The sequence below is a fragment of the Curcuma longa genome, chromosome 1 (assembly GCF_044706935.1).
Source record: "Curcuma longa cultivar G26 ecotype Majalengka, Jawa Barat chromosome 1, ITB_CL_G26_1.1, whole genome shotgun sequence".
NCBI lineage: Eukaryota > Viridiplantae > Streptophyta > Magnoliopsida > Zingiberales > Zingiberaceae > Curcuma > Curcuma longa.
In genome coordinates this window covers 3,157,099-3,173,041 of record NC_133861.1, presented here as the reverse complement: position 1 = coordinate 3,173,041, position 15,943 = coordinate 3,157,099, and the positions used below count along the sequence as shown (strand labels likewise).

At 38.1% G+C, this 15,943-nt stretch overlaps 1 protein-coding gene across 1 annotated transcript; it reads left to right on the top strand.

The window, feature by feature from the left end:
* Positions 1-12,246: 12,246 nt before the first annotated feature.
* On the top strand, positions 12,247-15,754 carry LOC141827572 (lysine histidine transporter 1-like). Its single transcript, XM_074714859.1, has 8 exons — positions 12,247-12,416; positions 13,702-13,847; positions 13,984-14,367; positions 14,478-14,871; positions 14,951-15,056; positions 15,138-15,229; positions 15,346-15,414; positions 15,496-15,754. Exons 1-8 carry the CDS (start codon positions 12,363-12,365, stop codon positions 15,592-15,594), a joined length of 1,344 nt encoding a protein of 447 aa, XP_074570960.1. The 5' UTR covers positions 12,247-12,362; the 3' UTR covers positions 15,595-15,754.
* The last annotated feature ends 189 nt before the right edge of the window (positions 15,755-15,943 follow it).

The window sequence follows — 15,943 nt, the reverse complement described above, 5'->3', positions numbered from 1 at the left end:
GAAATGTGGCCATACCAATGCTAAATAATGCTTCTCTTCTCAATGCATCAGCCCCCGCATCCTCTGTTCTGTATTTCAGGTTAAGGATTGTGATGTGCGTAGGATGTATACCTGTATTTATGCTTTATTTGCACATCTTTCTGGATTTATCGCTTAATTCTTGTGTACATTGCATCCCATATTCATGCATTTAGGCATATATCTTGCATTTCCTAGTTCGGAGATCTGCTCGTGCTTTTACATGTTTCAGGGTGGAAATTGGAGCGAAAACGGGCAAAACGGAGCATCATTGAAGATCAGGCAAGACAGGGCCGTGCCTCATAGGCACGGCCGTGTCTCAAGGACCTCCTGGCCGTGTTTCAATGGGCACGGGCGTGTGCCCAAACAGAAGATCAACAAGCCAGGGCCGTGCCTCACAGGCACGGGCCGTGCCAAAATCCCCTCAGCAGCAGCCAGAGGCCATGTCTCAAAAGCACACCCGTGCTTCAAAACAGAATCAAGCCAGTTCATGGCCGTGCCTCCAAAGCACGGCCGTGTCTTCACCATGGAGTCAGCCTCTGCTGAAGGCCGTGCCTTACAGGCACGGCCGTGTGCCAGAACAGAAGAGCCCAAGCAGCAGACCGTGCCTCAGAAGCACGGCCGTGTCCAGCAATTCAGCTCCAGTCAGTGTGTGGCCGTGCCTACCAGGCACGGCCGTGCCATCAAACAGAAGGAAGACAAGTCTGGACCGTGCCTAAGAGGCACGGCCGTGCCCCAGATCCGAGACCTCACAGCTTCAGGCCGTGCCCACAAGGCACGGCCGTGCCTTCTCTTTTGCCCGAAGCCAACACAAGGCCGTGCCTCCCAGGCACGGCCGTGTGCACGGGGGCGTGCTGCTTCCGAACCCTGCACTATAAATAGGTCTCTAATGAGACCTAGGAAAGGGGGGAGACTTTGGAGAGCCACCGGAGTTGTTCTAGAGCCGCCGACGCCTATTTCGGAGGGAGATTCGACGATCCATCACCGATCCGACTGCTCCAGACCATTTTCATCTCATCTACGCAGAGATTTCACTCCGAGGAAGAAGATAAGTCTAGTTTCCTGCATTTCTTTGTATACCTTTGGGAACGAGATGTATTCTTTCTTTCTTTTGGATTGTATTCTCCACACTATGGAGTAGATTTCCCTAGATTCTAGGATGTAGGATAAATCAGATGTAATGGATGATTGTATTTGGATTTGATTAATCTACCGTTTTCTATGAAATACTGTGCATTGCTTTGTGGATTTATGCTTGTACTTGATGATAAATTATGTTGTGTGAATCCATGAGGGTAGGGATTTACTATGAATTGGGGAATCATTAGGCCGTATACCGGGGCGCTCTGTAAAAGGGGCAGACCTTGAACCGGGCGAGATTCCGAGGGGTTTCCTAATACATAGTTGAATTCCTATGAGGGATAGTTAGCGGTCATTCGTTATTGGGGAGAGATCTGTAAAAGGATATCCAGTGACAGTGGATAGGGTTCTTTTAGTATTTCCGGGGCGCCTGAGTGACACGGGCAGACCTTGAACCGGGCTTCTAGAACCGTTTCAAACCAATAACGAGTGACGTAAGAACACCAATGATTTAATTCGAGGATACCTGACGAGGTTGAATTGGATAATTTGGTTGACATTCCTACAATTGAACAGTTATTGAGGAAAGGTAGAGGATCCAAGTCGATTAATCCATTCTCTGAGGAGTCCGAAATCCTAGGATCGCTTCACCCATCAGTGTCACAGTCGATCCCTTTCTCTGACTTCTAGGATAAAGCACTTTAGAACACTCCCATCTCCCCCACACAACTCATGATCTATATTCTCTCCACCTTTTTGTGCTAGATTTAGTAAGTAGTTCCACGGTCCCTGTGGATTCGATCTTTTTATTACTTGGCGACATTCCGTGCACTTGCGGAAGGCTATCAGGCTAAGTGGCCGAGTGCTGAGCTGAGTGGCCGAGACGCCGAGTGGCCGAGATGCCGAGTAGACGAGATGCCGAGTGGCCGAGACGCCGAGTGGATGTGACACCGAGCTGAGTGGCCGAGATGCCGAGTGGACGAGACACCGAGCCGAGTGGCCGAGACACCGAGTGGCCGAGCCGAGTTGCTGAACCGGGTGGCCGAGACACTAAGTGGCCGAGACGCCGAGTGGCCAAGTCATCGAGCCGAGTTGCCGAACTGAGTGGCCGAGTGCCGAGCTGAGTGGATGAGACACATAGTGGTCGGGACATCGAGCCGAGTTGTCGAGGCCTGTGTTCAACGTAGTTTCCTTAAAACAGATTTGTCTCCTCCGACGGTGCTTAGAGGTCACAACGGACGTTTGTTTCTCAGGATACAACGATAAGACCGGAGAAACGATGAAGCACAAATCATTTCCGATGAACTGATTACACCCAAAGACTATCACCGGGGGAAGCAAAGGAAAGAGGAAAGCGATGCGAGGGATCGAGAATATTCTACCTGTGGTCTCACATCACTTCCTCTTTTATAACAGATTCGTCTCCTCCGACGGTGCTTAGAGGTCACAACGGACGTCTATTTCTCAGAATACAATGACAAGACCGGAGAAACGATGAAGCACAAATCATTTCTGGTGAACTGATTACACCCAAAGACTATCACTGGGGGAAGCAAAGGAAAGAGGAAAGCGAAGCGAGGGATCGAGAATATTCTACCTGTGGTCTCACATTACTTCGTCTTTTATAACTTCGCAGCATATCTCCCATTAATTGGAGATTAATGGTAAAATTGATGGCTTGATTCAAAACGTAAGGTAATTAACTTTGGTCATTCAACGCTAGGTAATAACTCTTGTCCGTTTCACTGCAGCCACCGTTACAAAAAAAATAGAATGGGATGGTAAAATGTTGGTTGATCTGCTTCGGCAAATTATGCCCTGACTAGTCCAACATTCAACGCACGCAGGTCGCACTCGCACACAAGTTGCCTTACGGGCAGTGCAATTCAGGCCCTAGATTTATACCCCCTATACACCCACGTGTGAAAGAGAGTCTCTCTCCATGCATTTGTTCACAACATCAATGCTTGTGATACAATATAAACCAACCAAATTGCCTCTCAACTACTAATGTGGGACTAAACTCCTTCATATGAGGGTCTTCTCCATATTTACTTATTTCCATTCACATTTCCAACAAAAATTTTTGTAAATATTAGAAGATGGAGATTCAGCATGCCCTCTAAATGCACATGTTTGCAAAATGAGCACATCACCTAGAAGCAATTGGTAAACACCCAAGCCATGAAATAAAATCTTCGAGATGCCAAACTTATTCCTTGCTCGGTGTTGTAGAACGGAGAGGAAGGATAAATGATGAGACGAAATTAAGATTAGGTTAAAGTAAAAAAAAATTAGGGATCGATTTTATAAATCAGTTGTTATTTAGCAACTGATTGTAAAATTGATCATTAATTTTGTGACCAATTTATAAATTGATCTTTATTTAGTGATAAAAATAAAATCGATCATTGTTTTTGTGATCATTTATAAATCAATCATTGTTTTTACGATCAATTTATAAATCAATCATTATTTAACGATCGATTATAAAATCGATCATTATTGTTGCAACCGATTTATAAACGAATGATTATAAAATCGGCCGTTATGTTTAAGATTGATTTATATAATCGATTGCTAATTAATGTTTTGTAAATTAAAATGAGTTTTGTAGAGAGAAGACATCAGCGACGAATCTAGGAATTAGAGGGGATTGGGCTTTGTGTGTTGAAGGGATAGGCTTGCCCTAGGGGCATGGTTGAGTTGGTTACTGTGGGACAAACTAGCTATAGTGAGTAAGGGTCGAATTTCAGTGAAATCGGGGCAACTATAGCTTTCTGATTTACCTCTTCATAGATAGTCATAAGACCGACCGTGTAGAGTTGCTAGGGTGACAGATTCCACCTTTTATTGCAGTTGAAGGAATAGGCTAAGTATCAAAAAATGAATTAAAAGAAACAAAACATATCAATTCTTCTTGGTGCCAAGTTGTAGAGTATAAATAGATATGTAATTTTTTTTTAACAGGACTAAAACCCAGGACAACTCTATTTTAGATCCATTTCTGGAAGGCATGACAAGTCATTGTAGACGATGAGTCCCTAAACCCTAATCTAGGTGAGACTACCATAGCAAAGTGGATCAAATCTCCCTTTTAATGAGATCTTTTTCTGCAAAAGGTAGAATCTGCCACCTTAGCGGCCCCACACGATCAGCCCCCCGACCATTTGTGAGGAGGTAAATCGGGAAACTGCAGTTAGTCACGACGCAGGAGGGTATTGTCTGGCTTCGCCAAGATTCAAACTCTTGCCCTCTTCTGCAACTCTGCTACGTCGTAACCAACTGATCAGCTATGCCCCAGGGGCCCTTTTAATGAGATCTTAATTTACTCAGTATCTTTCCCATCCAACTACCTCCTATCGAAGTAGGGTTTAATTTGGTCGTCTCTCCTTACCACCTATCTGTTGAGGGCGACACTGAAATTATTGTAAGAAGGTGCACAGGTAACTAGTGTCTTTAAATTAGAGGAGTCTTTCTTCTGTCATTGTGGTTTCACTATTAATTGTCTAAAAATGTTGCTCTCAATGATTCATGAAGCTAAACGCCCCTAACTACATGAGCATCATCCTTTGATTTAATTTTTCGTTCTCTCACATGCATTTGTTTACCAAAATTGACAAGATTTTAGTTTTTTGTTCCAATTTTATTAAATTTTAAGAATTATAAGGTTTGTTTATCTTTATACTTAGCTTTATAATTATAAAGAAAGCTTTTAGAAGTTATTTTTAAATTATCTATTATTTTATCATAGTTGGTTTAACCTGAGCAAGAGGGTTGGCTTAATATTTATAACCATTAAAGTTTGCTTCGAGAATATGTTAGTGGAAAGAGATATTCATGTCGAAAGTAAAGCCGTTCTACAATTTCGATTGAAGCAATTGACTTTGACCTTTCTCGGGAAAGATTTCCTTCTCAAGTCTAACAAATTTGAAATCTTCCACAAAATGCTGTTGATTATGAATTGAAGATTAAATTTTGAAATAGAATTAAAATTTTCTCCAATATATTAGATATCATATCAAATTGTTAGTTTTGAGATGTACCTTAATATATTGTATTACATTTTTTCCAAATATTGGAAAATAAATTTTGTGAATAAAAACTTTATACCAGAATATTTAATTTCATGTTTTCCTTTTTTTTCATAAAATCTTCATGTTGGCCCTCTTTTCTAATTCATCTTCTGACATGCTACATATAGCTTTATAATAATCGAAATCTTATCTCCACTTTCCCATACAATACATAATGATCAAGACATAATTAAGTTTGCTATAATAGAACAAAGTTACTGAAGTGGATAAGAGTCGAATCTCGATGAAGCAGAGGCAATATAATGCCCTCCTCTATCGTGGTCAACTGCAACTTCTTGATTTACTTCTCACATATGATTGTGAGACCAATTTACCACCTCATAGATGGTTGTGGGGCTGATCGTATGAGCCTGCTAAGGTAACGAATTTCACCTTTTATTGAAATATAATCATCAATTAATGTCTCTATAGGAGTGCTTAGTTGGTTAGAAGGTGGTTGACTTATAATAATGGGACAAGGGATTAATTCTTTGTGGATGCATGTCGTTAGAGATAAAAATCCCTCCCACCCCATAACTATTTGACGATCGATTATAAGTTGACTTTGTGATGTTACCTCTTTTCACATAACTTTATGAGGTATTTTAAAATTGAATTGTAAATTCTTATTTTTCCCAAAATTACCTCTTGATTGATTTGGTATAGAGAGAGTTTTTATTGTTTGGGATACCCTTATTGTCAAAATTTTATAGATAATTTTATATTCTTTAAAGATAATATTATTTATTTCTTACTTACCCTTGATGTCTTACTTACATTTTATTATTCACCAAATAAGGCTTTGTTTTAACTTTTGGTTTTTCCTATGTTAAATGATTTTAAAGGACTACAAAATATTAGGTGTGAGATCAAAAATAATTTTTTTCTAAGATAAATAAAAGTTACTTTTGAAGATACTCATTAATAGATGTATATGGTTTGGATGAACTTATTTGTGCATAGTTCAAAATCCAAGGTTTATGTTGGTAGGTCACCTAATGACCACTTTGAAATGTAGTTCATTACAACATGGCATTTTTTACTTATTTCATCTTCAGCTTTGTTTCCAATCTTAATAGATTTTAGTTATCACTCAATCTACTAATATTTTAGTTCACTTAATATTTCCATAATTTTATTAAGTTATTAGTTGCGTAATTGTTTTAGTATTTGACATAATAATAGCCAAGAGTGAAGGATATTTCATTTTAATGTCATATCCAAATGAATAAAAAAGTATTATGTTCTATCTCTTCCTCAACTCAACACAAAGTGAGTGATATTTAAAAGAAGTTTGCATTTTTTAAGTTCGTGCTTTGAATGCAAATTGTTATGATATATATTAGGTTGAATAGTAGACGCTTGTTACAAAATTCTATGGTCACTTATAGATTGTTGATTTGTTGCTATCTTGACTTCTAACTATATTATATTTCATTATTTAACTTTGAATTGTATCGTTGAATTTTCAACAATTCTTTTTCACATAATTAATATTTTCCAATCCTATAGATTTAAATTTAAATTGTATCATTCATTTTTCCACGCTTCTTTTCCACATTATTTATGTTTTCCAATTATAAAATCTAAGTTTTAATTGTATCGTTCAATTTTCCACATTTCTTGTTTTCTTAATTAATGTTTTCCAATTCTATAGATTTGAAAACACAGGTTAGAAATTCTAATGATGCGTCATTTTCATTGATTATTCTAATGATGCATTATTTATAGGTGAACTAAGTTATAAAATTTAAGCACATTTATAAAAAAAGATTGATTGCTTTCAAGGTTGAATGGTTCAATTTCTTGACTACTATTAAGTGTTTGAAGTGATATATGAACTTTGTTTGCAATTGCATTGTGTTCTACTAGTTTAGGTAATTAATTTTTAGTATTTTGACTTGATTATATGTGCCTAGCAAAAAATTCGAGAATTTCTTTAAAGTTTGAACTCTATATCTTTTTCCAATATTTTGTTAATTTTCCAATGATCTATTGAAGGTTCAAAACTTTAATTTAAAATATTATTTACCCTTTTCTTCTATATTAGTCATTGATTTTGCTTTTTTTAAAAAAAATAAAGCAACTTTGAGATTTCTTTTTTGTGATATCATATAAGATGATTGTAAAGAAGTGACATATAAATATAATTCTACAAAGTTCAATCTATTACTTGCTAATTTTTATCCTTCGCTCATGGTTATTACTAACCTCTTCTTTCCTCATCAACTTGAAAATCCATCATATAAAAATATAGCAATAATTAAGATTCTTCGAATCTACAAATAAGTCTTGAAGGTAATTAGTTTGCAAGTTGGTTTCTAATAGCAATTGTCTAAAAACTATGGCTAATAATTTGGTATTATCTAGGTTACATCCTCATTGATATATATATAGATGTGTACAGTAAGCTTCTATTCCGATCCAAGTATGCATAAACTTTCTGCAACCTAAGCTTTATGAATAATTTATTTTTGTTTACAATTACCCTAGGCATTATGTTGATCCATGGTTTAGGTTGATCAAGCTTGAGTTAAAATTTTAATATTTAATCAATATGTTAGTTAATCGAGTGAGACGTTAAGTAAGTCAAGGTCGACCGAATACTTGACAGTCAATCAATATATTAAGTTGATTGAGCGAAAAGTTAAGTAGGTCATGGTTGACCGTATACTTGACAAAATATAAAAAGTTTAAGTGGATCACAATTGATCGATCACTTGGTGATTAAAAGTACAATGAAGAATTGCAAGTGGGATGTCCAAGTGAGTCATGGGTGACCGGACACTTGATAGTCGAAAGTCGAACATAGAGTTAGCATGAGACGGAAAGTCCAAGTGGATCACGATTGATTAGACACTTGGTGATCGAAAGTCCAACAAGGAGTTGCCAAGTGGGAAGTCCAAGTGGATCATGAGTGACTAGACATTTGGCGGTCAAAAGTCCAACATGGAATTGACACTAGATGGAAAGTCCAAGTGAATCATGGTTGATCATATATTTGGTGATAGGAAGTAGCACTGTTAAACGGGTCAACCCATGATGGAGCGAGCCAACTCGCTAGAAACTCATCATATGATGGGGTGGGGTGGGTTGATCCACCAACTTGGTGGATTGAGAAATTTTCAACCAAACCCAACCTAAGACAGGTTGTGGGTTAAATGGGTCAACCCATGAGCTTGCCAACAATTTTTTAAATGGGTCAAGTTGAAATTTTTATGTTTGGATTGCGATTTAGACGGGTACAGCCCACTATTTCATTAAATTTTCTACTTTAATTTTAAATTTTGAAGAAAAATTTTTTGTTCAACCCACAGGTCAACCCAAGTCCTCCATGGGCCGACCCACACAGGGTGTGGACCTAGGTAGGTTAACCCATCTAAACCCACCTTAAAATGGGTTGATAAAATTTTAACCCAACCTCGCTTAAATTGTTTGGGAGGTGAGCCAACCTGACGGGCCCAACCTAAATTGACGGCTCTAATAAGAAATCCAAACAGGTCAAGGAAGACCAGATGTTTAACATTGATGAAGTCCTGACAGATCTAGGGGGACCGTATGTTAGGCGCGTGAAGTCTCAATAGGTCAAGAGTGATCAGATGTTGAGTGAAGGAAGTTCTAATAGGTTGAGGTCAACAGCATACTTGGCAAGATGAGTTTTTGACTTTGGAAAGATTGAAAATAGGGATAGCAATTGATTGATAGGAAGGGGCAATCGACTCTAAACGGTGCTTAGGTGTTCATATTCATGGTTCTTGGGTGAGTGCCGGTAACACCCGTATTATTTTTCCTATTTTTAGGATTTTTAATTTGATTTAAAATTATAATAAAGGTCTTTTAGTTAAATGATAGAAGGGGGTTTTGATAAAATAAAATAGATAAAAAGGTTCGTCTCGCGAAGACGAATCCAACAAAACTGGTTTGGATTAAATCGGAGGTCGTTTGATTAGTGAACCACACGAACCAAAATTGAACCCGGTTTGCTACAGTAACAGGTTCAATTGTTTTAATTGGGTTTAGCCTGTGGTTTAGATTTAATCGGGTTTGGGTTTACTGTACATTCCCTATTAAATATACGCGCGACTGTTTCTGCGCACCGCCCCGACCTCTTCCGCGAGCCGCGTCCGCCGCGCGATCCGCGTCCGCCCGCACCCGATTCCGCCGGCGAGGAACTCGGAACGGACCGAGGAAGAAGGCTTTAAGAGCGAGCCGTGTAATACCTAGCCACCAACCCGCCTCCTCCCACAGCTGCCGCCCGCCGCGTGAAGACGCCCTTCGCCGCCCGCCGCGTGGAGAAGCAAAGCAGCCGCTGTTTCCCTTCGCCGGAGAAGAAGGAAGCAACGCCCGATCGCCGCCTGCCGCTCACCTGCGACTGCCGACGCCAGCGCAGTCTTCAGCTGCCATCCGATCACCGCCTCTGTTCCACGCCGCGCTGCCCTGTTCGCGTGGAGAAGACAAGCGCAGCAACGAATTATTAATTAATTAGGTTAATTAATTAAGGTAAGCTTAATCAATTAAAATTAGTCGATTAATTAAGGTTTGTTGACTAAACTAGTTTAGTTAGATTATTAATCTGATACTAATCAGTTAATTTGTTAATTATTAGTAAGTTAATAATTAATTAGTTAATTAGTTAATTGTTGATTGATTACTTAATCAGTTAATTAAGTAGTAAATAGTTAGTATTTGATTAATCAAAGATGCATATGTTTGATTAATCTAATTGGAAAGATTGATTGGGTTTAACTAATTAATTAATTTAGTTGGGATTAGGTTATGATTAGATTAAATTCAGATAAGATATAAGATTGGATTGGGGTTTATTCTAGGATATGTTACTTAGAAGATGTTTTGTTGCAGGAATTTGACTCGTGGATCTAGTAGTATTTAGAGGTTCGTATTGTAACGATTCATCAATAAGGTAAGTACATCTCTCACCTGCAGTATGAGTAGTTCCGTTGTTTTCCGTATTTTTCCATAAACATGATTTTGTTAAAGCATATGCATGATTTTGTTAAAGCATATGTAAATAGTAGAATTGCATGATATAAGAAGTAAGATATTGTAATATGAAAGAAAGTACTTTATTTTGATGTTGACAAGTACCGGACCGGAGGTGTCCAAGGGATGGGCTCCATAAGTTGCCCCTAGGCCGCGATGTGCCTAGTACGTTCTAATCGGCTTCGGTGGCTAGCTACCCCGGACCGGTTAGGGATGCGCGCATTGGTACTTTGTCAGGGCCCAAATGATGGATGTTTAATATGTTTAATTATTATAAAATAGTATGTTTTGAAAATCCCCTCACATGTTTAGATATGAACATTCATGTTGCATAAATCAGTTATTACGAAGTTTTCTATGGTTTTTGTGAGTTAGATGATGTACTTACTAAGCGTTGCTTATAGTTTGCATTCCTCATATTGCAGATAAATGAAAGGAAAAGTTATAGGAAAGAGGAGGCAGCTGGAGAAGTGTTTGATGTGTGATGTCAGCGGAACCGCGGAATAAGATCAAGAATTATATAAATATTTATTTTATGTCCAAGAATTTATATTTATTTCTTTTGCTTCCGCATTCTAAACAGAAAAAGAAAAGTTGATTTGAGTTATTTTATTTAATGAGTAAAAGTTAAGGAAAGTTTAAATACGTAACATCCCCTATTAGTATAAGAAAGAGGAGGGCGTTACAGTGCCTAACAATCCACTCGAACTCGATCGAGCTACTCGAGTTTGGGGGTGCTCGCGCGTGCACAGGAGTCAGTACACAAGAACTCACTCGAATTCAAGGTGCTCGAGTAAGTGCCCAACAATCCACTTGGTCTTGGGCTAATCGAGTTTGGGGTGCTTGGGTGCTTACAGGATTCAGCTCATGAGAACCCATTCGAACTCAAGGTGTTCAGGGGTTCGAGCACGTAGGAGTCGCCACACGAGAACCCACTCAAGCTTGAGCTTGGCAGCTGACTGACTCGGGCTAAGGCTTTGACATTCGACCACGACTTCAACCCACTCGGGATCGAGCATCAGCAGTCGACCACACCCGTAACCCACTCGGGCTCGGGTTGGATTGCCCGTGTGATACAGAATTCAACTGATTAAGCAATAGTTGATTGATGGTAATGAGTAGTCAACTAATGTCATTATTCAAACGAACATAATGTTTAGAACTCGGCTACTAGATTTGATTAATTAGGTAACAGTCGATTGATGGTAATAAGCAATGGATTGATGTTGAGATGGAGGAAACCATTGAGCTGACAGGTCAGAGTAATGTTTGAATCTACAATGAATCAATCGACTGATAGATAAAATTAGTCAATTGATAGACGAAAATTAACTCGACAACAACCCTATAAAAGAGGATTTCGAGAAAGATCGAACTGATTCTTGAGGGGTTAGAGATGAATTGTTGTTGTATTTTTTACCATCAAAAGGTAATACAAAGTGACAAACAAGCATTCAAAGTAAAGTTTCTCAATTGTAAAATACTTTTATTTTAATCTCTATTTGTATCTTGTATTTTTATTATATTGCTTTATAATTATAGATTTGTAAGAGATTTCTCCATCTTTAAAAGGTATCTGAAAAGGAAAAAAGACTTATGATGATAGCCGTTACGACAAGGCTTTGGACGTAATTGCCTTGGAAAGTTGTGGTGCATCGAATTGCTTTCAACTTTTCACTACACAATCTATCGAAGCGATTGAAGCTATTCATCTCTATCTCTCTATCTCTTTCTAGCTTGCACAAGTCCAAACACATTAAACAACAACTAAAGAGCCAAATAAACATCCATAAAATAGTAAGCAAATCAAAAATTAGTGTATTGTTTGATTGATTGAACTAAAATTTGTTCTTATAGATGATCTTCAATACATGAGAAGGAGCTTCTCAGTCTAAAATGTCGTCTAACATAATCGTTCGACAGAAGAAAATGACAATATTATAATGTTAACATACGAAAAATATGGAATTTTATTTCTTTATAACCTAGTAGACTCATGTAAGTCAACTCTATCAATTTTCAAAGAAGTCTATTTAATGCATCCCATCCTCTTCCTCTGGTGCGTATTCCTCTGCTCTTCCTTCCTTTCATATTGCTATTCCGCTGAAGTGCAAGTAGCCGCAGTTTTGGGTATATCCTAGAAGTTCTTTGGATTCTGATATCCTTCTTCATTCTGGGACAGTTGACATGGGGAACCAAGCTCGATCACCCCTTGAGATCGATGCCTTCATACAAAATCAGGTAATTGTTTTGTTTCTGTGTGTTGGTTATTCAAGAAGAAGAAGTTGGAATATTTATAGGTAACAGTATAGTTTAGTGAAAGATATAAAGAGATAAATTCTTGTCTAACAAGGTTACACTATTTTTAGGCATGCAAGCTATATTATTTGGTCAATAATCATAATAATCATACTTTCTAAATAAACAATTTTTATTATGATGCCTACAAGCCAAATGAATCATTTTCTAACAATCTCATTCCTCACGCGCGTGTTTTTTTTTTTTTAAATATCAATATGTTTTTAGGTGTGAGATCATCTATTATTACCATGTAATATATATAGCATGTATCGAGAAGTCAATATTTTGGGCTATGATTATCTAAAAGTACTTTTTAATAATATTGCTATATATTTTAGGAAGGTCTAACATCTATCTCGATGAATTATTAATGAAGTAATGTTTCTAGAATCTTATATCATAATCTGTAATTTGACACAAATTTAATAAAATCATAAATAGAACTATAGAATTTTATTTATAAAATGTATAGTTATATTATACAGTACAAATTACTTGAAGATACTTCTTCCCTTCCCAATCCTAGTCAATTTGACTTTTCTAAATCTAAGCGTGTACATTAATTCATGTCTTCTTTTATTTTATGGTTCTTACATTTAGGTACACAAAAATTGGGCCAAAAAAATTTTATTCCTTCTAATATAATATCTTGTAGACTTGATTAAGTCAACTCAATCAATTTTCATAGAATAATGACAAGTTGAGCAATTTCTTCTGAATTTCTTGGAGCAAACTGGCAAATAAGTCTATCTCATCCTTCCTTTGGTGTATATCCTTTGTTCTCATGGGGAACCAAGGTCGATCACCCCTTGAGAATTATGCTCATATACAAAATCAGCTTCTGTATGTTGGTTATTTGCCACATGATGTAATATTTATAAGCAATAGCTTATATAGTTGAAAGATATAGAGAGATAAATTCTTGTCTAACCTAATTTGTCAAAAGGCTATAATATTTTTAGATATATTATATTATTTGATCAATAATAATAACTTTTAAATAATAAACATTTTATAATTAATATATTTTAGTCAAACAAGCCTGCGATGTGACACTGGATCCATAAAGTTGTCAGAAATTAAAAAAAAAACACAACTTAAATAAACAATAACTTCAGTTTTTTATGGGAGAAGTGTAAGTTTGTTTAAGCCATAAATACAAGTAATGCGTTCAGATTAATTGGGCCCCCACACATTCAAGCATATGGTTTCTCCTCGATTGCAGAGCGACAAGGAGCGGACGATCGACGACTGGCTTCCCATCACATCTTCACGCAACGCCAAATGGTGGTACTCTGCCATCCACAATGTCACCGCCATGGTGGGAGCTGGCGTCCTCACTTTTCCATATGCCATGTCAGAACTTGGATGGTACACAGTGTGCACAAACATAGTTGATAATTTTTTTCCCCACTAAGATCAATTAATTAAGAACAAAACAGAGAGCTTCTTTTTTTTTCTCAAATTCAGTTGGAGATGAGGACATTTTTCGAATTGAGGATCGCAGGGGTCCCGGTGTTGCTGTGCTGGTCATATCATGGGTTGTGACCTTGTACACTCTGTGGCAAATGATAGAGATGCACGAGATGGTTCCCGGGCGGCGATTCGATCGATACCACGAGCTGGGACAATATGTTTTCGGCGAAAAGCTCGGTCTTTATATCGTTGTTCCCCAGCAATTGGTTGTGGAGATCGGCGTCTGCATCGTCTACATGGTCACCGGTGGCAGATCTCTCAAGCAGTTCCACGAGATTGTCTGCTCTGGTTGCAAGCACATAAAGCTTACCTTCTTCATCATGATCTTCGCCTCTGTGCAATTTGTCCTCTCTCAGCTACCCAACTTCAACTCTATTTCTGGGGTATCTCTGGCGGCCGCTGTCATGTCTCTCAGGTACTTGATAAAACAACTACGCGGTGGATAAAAATAACTCACCAAAAATGTTGAAAAAGGAAAAAAAAGGATTAACTAACTCCTTGCTATATATACTACAATCAATCTAGTTACTCTACCATTGTATGGGGGGCTACATTGAACAAGGGAAAGCAGGAGCCCGTGGAATATGGTTATGTATCTCATACACAAGGAGGGACTGTGCTGAGGTTCCTTGCGGCGCTGGGAGATGTGGCATTTGCGTATGCTGGCCACAATGTGGTGTTGGAAATCCAAGCCTCCATGCCTTCCACTCCCGAGAAGCCTTCCAAGATCCCGATGTGGAAGGGCGCGATCGTCGCCTACATTCTTGTGGGTCTCTGCTACTTCCCTGTGGCTCTCGTTGGCTACTGGGCCTTCGGCAACGGCGTCCAGGACAACATCCTACTCTCTCTAGACAGGCCGCACTGGCTAATTGCCATGGCAAACATGATGGTCTGCGTCCACGTTATCGGAAGCTATCAGGTGACATGCATGATTTCGCTAAATCATAATTCCAAATTGTCCTCGATTCATAACATAGGCACTCTGTTTACTCATGCAGATTTACGCGATGCCTGTGTTCGACATGATGGAAACGGTACTGGTCAAAAGATTTCGCTTTCCTCCTGGTCTAACTCTTCGCCTAATTGCAAGAAGTGCTTATGTGGGTAAGCCTCCATTAATTTTCAAACTCATAAATTCTGTAAATCGTTCAGCAGACTAATTTCTTGGGTTGTGGACTACTGCAGCATTTACCATGTTTTTTGCCATGACCTTCCCCTTCTTCGGAGGACTACTTTCTTTCTTTGGTGGCCTCGCATTTGCTCCGACCACATACTTCGTGAGTGCCCACTACTTGTTTCTCATGCATGATTCATGAAAGAAACCATTTGATATATTGCAACAGAACCAATTCCATAATATTAAAACTTGTTTGGTTTGATCAAACAATTCCAGCTTCCTTGCATCATGTGGCTTGCTATTTATAAACCCAGAAGGTTTAGCTTATCTTGGATCACTAATTGGGTAAGCAAGTGAAGAACATCTAATTGCCCATCAGTCGCTATCACATGAACTTGAATATTAATTTGTTTTTACTTTTCTCAGATCTGCATACTTCTGGGAGTGCTGTTGATGATCATGGCTCCTATTGGTGGATTGCGAGAGATCATCGTTACTGCCAAGAATTACACGTTCTACTCATAAGAAAGCCTGGTGTTGATTTGGAAACGATTTGGGTGGGGATTTATAGCAAGTCAGTAAGAGATTTGTAGTTAAAGTTAGTGAAATTACGTGGTATCATAGAATTGGCTATTGATTAAATTATACAAAGTCAGTAAGAGATTTGTATTTAAAGTTAGTGAAATTACGTGGTATCATAGAATTGGCTATTGATTAAATTATACAGAGAAGATATACTATAGAATACTGTAATTTTAAAAAAATATTTATTTATCTTGAAAGATTCAAATACATAATTTCAAAAGAACATCCTCATCCTCAGGATGAACATTAAAAGAATACATAATTAAATTATTTAACATTATGGTTGCAT

Excerpts from the sequence above, each read along its gene's own strand:
- LOC141827572 (XM_074714859.1), top strand. The coding sequence starts at position 12,363 with ATGGGGAACCAAGCTCGATCACCCCTTGAGATCGATGCCTTCATACAA. Across the intron at positions 13,848-13,983 it reads GCCATGTCAGAACTTGGATG|GGGTCCCGGTGTTGCTGTGC; the intron begins GTACACAGTGTG and ends TGAGGATCGCAG. Across the intron at positions 15,415-15,495 it reads TATCTTGGATCACTAATTGG|ATCTGCATACTTCTGGGAGT; the intron begins GTAAGCAAGTGA and ends TACTTTTCTCAG.